Genomic DNA, 9,402 nt, shown 5'->3' on the forward strand with positions numbered 1-9,402 from the left:
GTTCCTCCTGGTGTAAATGTCTGTGTGGTTGATTCAGAGGCAACTTCATCATTAAACAATGTGACAGATCAGTCTAATTGTCCGAGTGATTCTATAGATTTTCTGACACGTAAATCAGGAAATACATACATAGATGAAACAATCGTCTCAAATCAGTTTCTGATTCAACAGGTTTTCCTGAAATTATTTTGTCATCTTTCTTATTCAAACGTCCTTATATGCTTTTTCATTGAAATTTGAGAACATTCTATTCAAATAGACTCCATGTGTTGTTCAGGAACAGTCAAGTTTTGAAACAAGTATACCGCCACCTTGTAGGGGTAAGAAACCAGTATAATTATATTATTCATTCTTCTCGTTCCATTGTCAACTCTTGCCGCTCTTCCAGTAGTGTCCTTAGTCAGATCGTTCAAAGAACAATCGATGAGTTTATACCTATTGTCTTATATTCACTTTTGAACTCAATAGGTGAGGGGCATCGCCGCTCTGCTGGACTTAGACAATTATTACAAGTTGTGCCATCTGAAGCGTATTCTTTGCTGTATGTGCCTTGTTGCAGACATTGTAAAGCAAAGCGATTCTATCATGAAACAAACGGATTTTGTTGTGCTGATGGGACAATTTCTTTGGCCACGAACACTATCCCTGATCAATTTTATGATCTTTTCACCTCCAACATAGATGAATCTGTGCATTTTTAGACCTTTGTTCGGACTTATAATAATAAGTTCGCGTTTACATCTTTTGGAGTTAAACTCGATAGAGATCTTTGTAGACGGAATAGAGGAATTTATACCTTTCAAACTCAAGGACAGATCTATCACTATATTAATGATTGAATCCCTTTAAATGGTCGTCCTTCTTATCTCCAATTGTATTTCTATGATACGGAGCATGAATTAGAAAATTGCATTTCTGATTCAGACAGAATGAATCCATCAATTATAGTTCAACTCATCGATATTCTTCGCATCAATCCATATTCTATCTTTTTCCGGTCTCTTGGTGATTTGCCAAATTTGAAAAATCAAGTAATCCATATAAGATCAGATGCTGGTCTAGATCAACGTGTATTCAATGCCCCGACATCTTCACAAGTTGCAGCAATATGGGTTGAAAATGAAGATGCAGATCAGCTAGGAGGACGAGACATTTGTGTCTTTAGTCATTCTGGTGGAAGTCATATAGTTCAATAGTATTTTGGCTACTATGATCCACTTCAGTATCCTTTGTTATTTCCTCTTAGCGATACTGGTTGGCATCAAGGAATTCAAAGGGTCAATAGAGGAAGCACATTAACAAGTAATGAAACAACCCGATCAATAGATCCTCACCAATCAATGTCAGCAGAAGAATTACTTAGAAGAGAACAGCGAGATTATAGTGTAATCTTAATCTTCCTATTTTGTACTTAGTTTGTAGACGTCCAATTTTGTAATATTTCATTCCCTTACAACTTTTGTAGCATTAAACAGAAAAAGGAAGGATCCAGTTATTTCGTGCCGTGAATATTATTGCTATAAGTTACAAATCAGAGAAAATGTCAAATCAATTTTGTTACTGTCTGGTAGTCTATTGCAACAATTTGTTGTTGATATGTATGTTAAGATCGAGACATCGAGATTAGATTATTTCCGTAGCAAACAACAACATATTCGATCTGAGTTATATCAAGATATTGTTGATACCATTACACTTGGGGAAGCTGATGCTTCTAAAGTTGGAAAACGGATTATTTTGCCTTCGTCATTTATTAGGGGTCCAAGAGATATACGAAAAAGATATATGGAAGCAATGACTTAGTTCAGCGTTATGGTAAATCAGACATTTTTTTAACAATGACGTGCAATCCAAACTGGCAAGAAATTTCAAATGAATTACGCCTGTATGAGGAGATTCAAAATCGGCCTGAGTTGGTTGCTCGGGTCTTTCGTGCAAAATTAGAAGAATTAAAGGATCGATTATTCAAGTAGCAGATATTTAGAAAAGTCTCAGCATATGTTTATGTTATTGAGCACCAACAAAGAGGGCTTCCACATGCACATTTTTTAATTATATTACAGAGAGATTGGAAACTCTGCGCCTGAATCTTTTGATGAGATTGTATCGGCAGAAATATCTGATAAAAATACAAATTTGCACTTGCATAATGCTGTTATCAACCATATGATGCACGGACCATGTGGAGTGTTGAATCTAACAAATGTTTGCATGAAAAAAAATGGTTGTTGCAAAAGCCAATATCCAAAAAGTTTTGCATCAGGTATGATTGTTGGAAATAATTGCTTCCCAATATATAAACGTTCTGACAATGGAATAACTGTCAAAGTGAGAGACCATAATTTGGATAACCGTTGGGTCGTTTCATATAATCCGTATTTGCTTGCAACATTTGACTGTCACATTAATGTCGAGATTTGTTCTACGATAAAAGCAATCAAATATCTTTATAAGTATATTTACAAAGGGCATGATCGTGTTGCTTTCAATTTGGTTTCTGAACAAAACAATCAACAAATTGATGAAATCCAACAATTCCAATCAGCCCGATGGATTGCTCCACCTGAAGCTATGTAGCTATGTGGAGAATATACGACTTCATTGTTAATGAAATGTACCCAGCAGTATATAGTTTACATTTACATCTTGAGGATCAACAGCAAGTAACTTTTCGAGCAAATGAAAATTTAATTAATGTTCTCAACTCTGATCGATCTGCAAAATCAATGTTAACAGAATTCTTTGCATTAAACCGGGTGGATGAGCCAGGACATTGTTGTACAAAGAATTTCCAGAATTTTATGTTTGGAGCTAACAATACAAAGAGTGGACTAGTCGGAAAAAAAAAAAAAAAAAAAAAAAAAAAAAAAAAAAAAAAAACTGTTATAGGTCGAATTGTTACAGCAAATCCATTTGAAGGCGAGAGATATTATCTGCAGATATTGCTAAATCATGTAAGAGGACCTTTGTCGTTTGAAGATCTTAGAACAGTTGATGGTGTCGTGGCTACAACATTTCGTGAGGTAGCAACTATGCATGGTTTGCTACAAAGAGACAGCAGCTTAGAAGATTGTTTACATGAAACATCTCTATATCAAATGCCGTCCAGTTTGAGACGACTATTTGCAACTATTTTAGTTTATTATAATCCAATCAATCTGAGAGAGCTTTGGGAACGTTTTGAGCAAGATATGTCAGTTGATTTTAGGTCGACTGAAGATTCTATGTTGAATGTAAGAATGCAAGTTTTGCGCTCAATCTCTTTTACACTTGAATCAATGGGGAAAGACATTAATTCGTTCCATCTTCTTGATTACAACATTTGTTTTGATGAAGACCAAGTCGAATCTAGGAAAATCGATAATGAATTGGCTGTTGAAATTCTAGAAGAAGATATTGTTGCATCAGAAGCGCTAAATAGTAAACAATGACATGTCTATAATTCAATTTTGGGAAAGGTTTTTTCTAATGAAGCTGCTGCATTTTTTGTTGATGGCCCTGGTGGGACAGGGAAGACATTCCTGTACAAGGCACTTCTTGCCGCAGTAAGATCAAGAAAATTAGTCGCACTTGCAACTGCTTCATCTGGTGTTGCTGCATCTATCCTTCCTGGAGGTCGAACAACACACTCGCACGTTAAGATTCCACTGGATACTGATGAACATAGCATGTGTTATGTCAGTAAACAAAGTGTCATCGCAAAGTTACTACGTATGGCAAGGTTAATTATATGGAATGAGGCCCCTATGTCAAGAAAACAACATATTGAAGTATTAGATAAAATGTTACGAGACATTAATGATTCAGAGTTAACATTCAGTGAAAAAGTTGTCGTTTTTGGTGGAGATTTTCGCCAAGTTTTGCCTGTAGTTCATAAAGGAACAAGACAAGAACATGTTGACGCCAGTTTGGTTTCTTCTTATTTGTGGCCTACATTGATCAAGTTTCATTTGACTGAAAATATGCGAGCAAGATTGGATCCAGTCTTTTCAGAATATGTGTTAGAATTGGGCAACAAAATGCCACCAATCACAGTTGATGAAACTATAAAAATTTCTGATGGCATGCTTGTTCCGTATGAAGATGACTGTACTTCTTTAGATTATTTAATAGATGCTGTTTTCCATGATATTCATGAATATTCAATAAATATTTTAGCTATGATGAATCGGGCCATATTAACACCAAAGAACAGTTATGTTGATGAAATAAATGCATTACTAATTCATAGATTTTCTGGTGAGATTAAGCGATATTATAACTTTGATGAAGCAATAGATGCATCTGAACAATCAGTTATGGAGGATTTTTTAAATACTCTAATCCCAAATGGACTTCCTCCTCATGAATTGTTACTGAAAATAAACTGTCCTATCATGCTGCTTAGAAACATTAATCCTTTAGAATGACTATGCAACGGAACACATCTAATTTGTCAGGCTTTTGATCAAAATGTCATTGATGCAGAAATCGCAGTTGGGCACCACAGCGGAAAAAGAGTCTTTATTCCAAGGATCCCATTCATACCAAATGTTGATGAAAATAGTGGCTTCCCATTTAAACGAACTCAGTTCCCTATCAGATTAAGTTTTACAATGACTATAAATAAGTCACAAGGGCAAACATTGGATTTTGTTGGAATATATTTACCTCAACCTGTTTTCTCACATGGTCAATTATATGTGGCTCTATCAAGGACAAAGACTATATCTATAGTAAAGATTTTACTACGGCCAGTATCAACTGAACGATTAGAAAAGAACTGCACAAAACATATTGTCTATACAGAATTATTAAGATTAGTATCTTCAGATTAATGTTAAATGGGTAATGATTCAATTGTATAATTTCAGTTTAATTACTTCAACAAAATTGCGTATTTAATAGAATTTTTTTTTCTGTATATTTAGTATTGTGTTTTTTAATTTATTATACTTTTCAATTCTCTTTGCAATTTTTTTTTTTAAATTTAGTATTGGGTTTACTATACTTACACATTTAATATCTTTGTATGTGAACAGCTTTAAAGATGCAGACGGTTTATACATCGATAAAAGATATCACTCCAAGTACAAGAGACTGGAAAATCAAAATGATTGTGGCAGAGAAGTCACCCAAACGAACAGGTCAACGCTCACCAGTGAAGTACCAAAGCCTAACATTGATTGATCCAGAGGTATAGTATTTATTTCTATCTATTGTCTTTTATTTTTTTTCGTGGATTAAAAACTGATAAATGAATTTTTTATTTTTGCATTCTATCTATTAAGTTTTGTTTTTATTTTTTATTTTTTTACTACTAATTTGTTGGGTCTTTTAATGTTTGATTTTTTAAATCTTTGGCTTCTTGATATAAATTTCGATGATGTTCTATTAATTTAGTTATATTCCTGTAACACATTTAAAAACAAAAATTCTACACATAACTCAAAACAATTTAAAATCAAAGAAAATCATTATACTCAATTATTTATTACAATTTATTTTTTGTAAATTATTCGTTACAATTTTTTATATTATACAGGAAAATCAGTTGCAAGCTACGATATTTGATAAAGATATTGACTCGCGACAAGATACTTTGCACATTTTTCAGTCATATTACATCAATAATGCATATGTGAAGCCATTGGATCCGAAATATAGAATTGAAACACATGAATATCAATGAATCTTGAATGCTAAAACGATAATTGAGGAAGTTCCAAAGAATGAATGACAATTGGAGCCACCAAAGTACCAATTCATTCCGTTTAATGAATTAGATGCTTACAAGAATTCAATTGCAGAAATAGGTAATTCATTCTTTATTTTACAATATTTAATTATCAATATACTAAAAATTTAAATCTTATTTGTCAGATATTTTAGCTGTTGCAATCCAAATCAGGCCATGTAGAGAGATAACTTTAGCACATGGACCAACAACTATTCAAGAGATATATATTATCGATCAAGGGTAAAAATATTTTTTGGGAAGTTCATTCTTTTAGAATTATGTTTCAAATTTTATTTCTTGCATATTCTGCTAATTCTTTTTTTTTTATTCTAATTTTGTAGCTTAAACCACATATGTTTAACTATGTGGGGTCGATTTGTGCAAGATGAATGCAAAAAAATCTCAGAAATAATTGAGACAAAGCCAGTTATATTTAGAACAAAAATAAGAGTTGGTTCTTATAATGGTATTTTTAATAATTAACAATCTTATATTTTCTTTTACATTATATATGCTTGCATTAATTATGATGCTTATTTCTAATGAAGGATTATCTCTATCATTACGTCCGAAAAGTAAATTTATGATCAATCCTGTTATTCCTGAGGCAACTTCATTGCAAGAGTGGTAATCATCACAAATAAGTCATTATTTGTTTCATACAATTTGAATATTGAAATTTTCATATTTTTATTTCTTATGTTGTATTTGTTTTTATGAATTTAAGGGCGGCGATTAATGATTTATTACTCAAGAGTATTATTGCAAAAAACTTAACATACCTGTCTGCATCTCTATCTTCTATTGGCATTCGGGAAAGGAAAAGTATAGTTGCAAGCATAATTGTGTACTAATCTGTTCACCAATGTGATGTGATTGGTCAAAAAGTAGATTTTATTCAAAACAATGTTAATTTAAATGTTAAGTATGAATAAATCAGTATTGGTACACAGATTAGTGCACAACTGTGCTTGTATGTAGCAAAACTCTTCGGAAAATAATCAAGAATTGTGATGTTGCTGAGTTAATCAAAAGTTTGCAACCCATGGCGGTAAAATCCTATTCTCAGTAACAAATTCAAATATTTATACAATCAATTCTTCTAAAAAATTGTTTCTAATGTGATGCAGAAAATAAAATTTTGGATAAAGGCGAAGATAATTGTGGTTGATTTGCGCCTGATATTTTTTTACATGTTATGTATTGGCTGTAATAAAGGAACTGGATATGATTACAATGATACATTCCTTTGTTACCATTGCAAACACCAAAGCATTTCCCAACCACGGTATGTATCTTTCAAATTTTTTGTTTGATAATTTATGTAATAGATTTAATGTATAGTTTTTATTGATTCTAACTTAAAATGATATTTCCAACAAATTTATAGTTGTCAAGCATATGTTGAACTCGACGATGGTACAGGAAGATTATCTGCTGTTATGTTTGGTGAAATTGTATAAGAAGCATTTGGTTGTTCAGCAGTTGATCTTATGAAACATACTGGAGATGTACGTCTTCTTATTTTCCATTTGCTTTATTGCTGTGAGTAGAAAAGTCTATCTCCAAATTTTTAACATATTTAATACATTATCTATAAATACATTGAGGTTTATATTAAAAAAACTTTTAAAAGTAAATTATAACAAAAATCGTTGAAATTGATTTTTATATACTTGTCTATTATGTCAATTTTATTTTTATTTATAACATGCTTAGTAATTTAATTAAAAAAATTGCATTCAGAAATTTGTGTTAATTTAGAAGATATAAATTTTCAGCATATAAGATATTCAAATTTTTATTAATTATGAAATTATAATTAAAAATTTCCTTTGCAGGAACATTTGTCATATATAGAAAATCTTGTGGCACAAGTTTCACAGAAAGAGTGGAAGATTGAACCTTTAGTAGACCTCGATCGACTCAACCAAAAGCAGTACAAGAATTTCAATGTTGTCTCTATTGATGCTATACAGGATGACACAAAATGATAGATCAGAGTAAAAATATCAAATGACTCATATTTTGAACTGATGTTTTTGTTGGGCTTGTATTAAACTTATCACTTGTGTTAGACTAGGTTATGTTTTGAACTAATGTTTTTGTTAGACTTGTATTAAACTCATCACATGAAACTTTGCTGAAACTATCGATGTTATAAATATGTATTAGACTATGTCATATTTTGAACTAATATTTTTATATTTTAATCTATACAAGTATGTAATTATTATGGAAAATTCTATGTGCAGTCATTTTTGCGGACTCCTTTGTGCACTCCAGTGATATGATTGGTTGTGTATTAAAAAAAATTAATCCAGCCAATCATATCAGTGGAGTGCGCAGGAAGTGCGCAAAAATGACTGTACGTAGCATTACTCAATTATTATTCTATATTTAACTATCATTACTCTAAATATTTACTAGATTTCACATTTTTTTCCATATGCTTTAAATTATTGATTGAAATCAATTTTTTTTATGAAATATATACTTTTTTTAAAATAATTATTTTATTAAACTAGAGAAACGTGCATTGCACGTTGCTCCTATCTAGTATATATATATATATATCTGCATCCCAAGAAAGAAGAAGGGATATCTACCAAATAACCTTAGTTCCCTCTTTTACTTTCTCTCCTTCTTTTTTCAATTTGCAGTACATATAACAACGACATTTGAGATTTAGCAAGTATTATACGGCCAAGACCACAGCTATTGGCATGCATTCATCTCAGCTTGATACGGTTAAGGAGGGGAAAAAAAAAAAAGAGATTGGAGTCTTCGACCCACCAAAGATCAACAAACTTGTCCCATGAGGTGAATCCATCCCATGAATTCTAAGTTTGAGGAAAAACGAGACCCAAGTTTGAGCTTTTGCGAACGATAATGATACACACAAATCACATTTCACAATATATTTCATAATAATATTTTAATACGAGAGTATATATTTGTATAAAATGATATTATTTTTATAAATTGCATGTACGTATTAAAATTTAAATACGTATATAAAAAGTAATAGACGCCAATATACTCTTGATGCTGAACTTAATGCAATGGCGCACAGTTTGAGCATAAATTCCCAAACCTCCAACCATCACCAACTAGGCCACTCAACATCCAAATGTGGGCCTTTTTCAATAAATATTGGTTGTAACGTTTGTTTAATGTCTGTTAATGGTGATTGTAACGTTGGGTTTATTGTTGGCCATTGAGATTTTACTTTTCAAAGGTGATCAGTTTTTTAAAATAAAAAGATTTATGGTTGATAACGTTAATTGGTCAATGTCTTCTAACCGTGTCGTTAGTTTCTCACTCGGAAAATGCTTTGTGTTTCCACAATGGGTCCTGATTGTCTCATTTTTACTTAATGATTAAATAAGTATTTTTTAATGATGTTGTAATTTTTTTTTAAAATGTTTAAAGAGATTAAATACTGCATAAAAAAGGGCCAAACGGCCTTCTCGGTGACTTTTCTCTTGCTACACTCTTGGTGGGTATAACAGTGTCCTTCTCACTTAGCTGATTTCAAGCTCCAAGCGGTTTATGTATTTTATATTAGGACGCTACTACTATATATGCCATCCATGCAAGGGTGACAAGTAGGCGTTAGGGCTGTACAAAATATCGAAAAATCGACTCAGACTGATCGCCGAAAATCAGAACCGACAAGA

At 32.0% G+C, this 9,402-nt stretch overlaps 1 protein-coding gene across 1 annotated transcript; it reads left to right on the forward strand.

The window, feature by feature from the left end:
* Positions 1 to 3,278: 3,278 nt before the first annotated feature.
* LOC122298841 lies at positions 3,279 to 5,671 on the forward strand. Its single transcript, XM_043108688.1, has 4 exons — positions 3,279 to 3,420; positions 3,511 to 4,089; positions 5,022 to 5,176; positions 5,525 to 5,671. Exons 1-4 carry the CDS (start codon positions 3,279 to 3,281, stop codon positions 5,669 to 5,671), a joined length of 1,023 nt encoding a protein of 340 aa, XP_042964622.1.
* The last annotated feature ends 3,731 nt before the right edge of the window (positions 5,672 to 9,402 follow it).

This window comes from Carya illinoinensis, chromosome 16, assembly GCF_018687715.1.
Source record: "Carya illinoinensis cultivar Pawnee chromosome 16, C.illinoinensisPawnee_v1, whole genome shotgun sequence".
Classification (NCBI taxonomy): Eukaryota; Viridiplantae; Streptophyta; class Magnoliopsida; order Fagales; family Juglandaceae; genus Carya; species Carya illinoinensis.

Coding starts and splice junctions, on each gene's coding strand:
- LOC122298841 (XM_043108688.1), top strand. CDS start 3,279: ATGGGGAAAGACATTAATTCGTTCCATCTTCTTGATTACAACATTTGT. Junction 4,090..5,021: donor TGTTCCGTATGAAGATGACT/GTACTTCTTTAG, acceptor GTATGTGAACAG/CTTTAAAGATGCAGACGGTT. Junction 5,177..5,524: donor TAACATTGATTGATCCAGAG/GTATAGTATTTA, acceptor TATATTATACAG/GAAAATCAGTTGCAAGCTAC.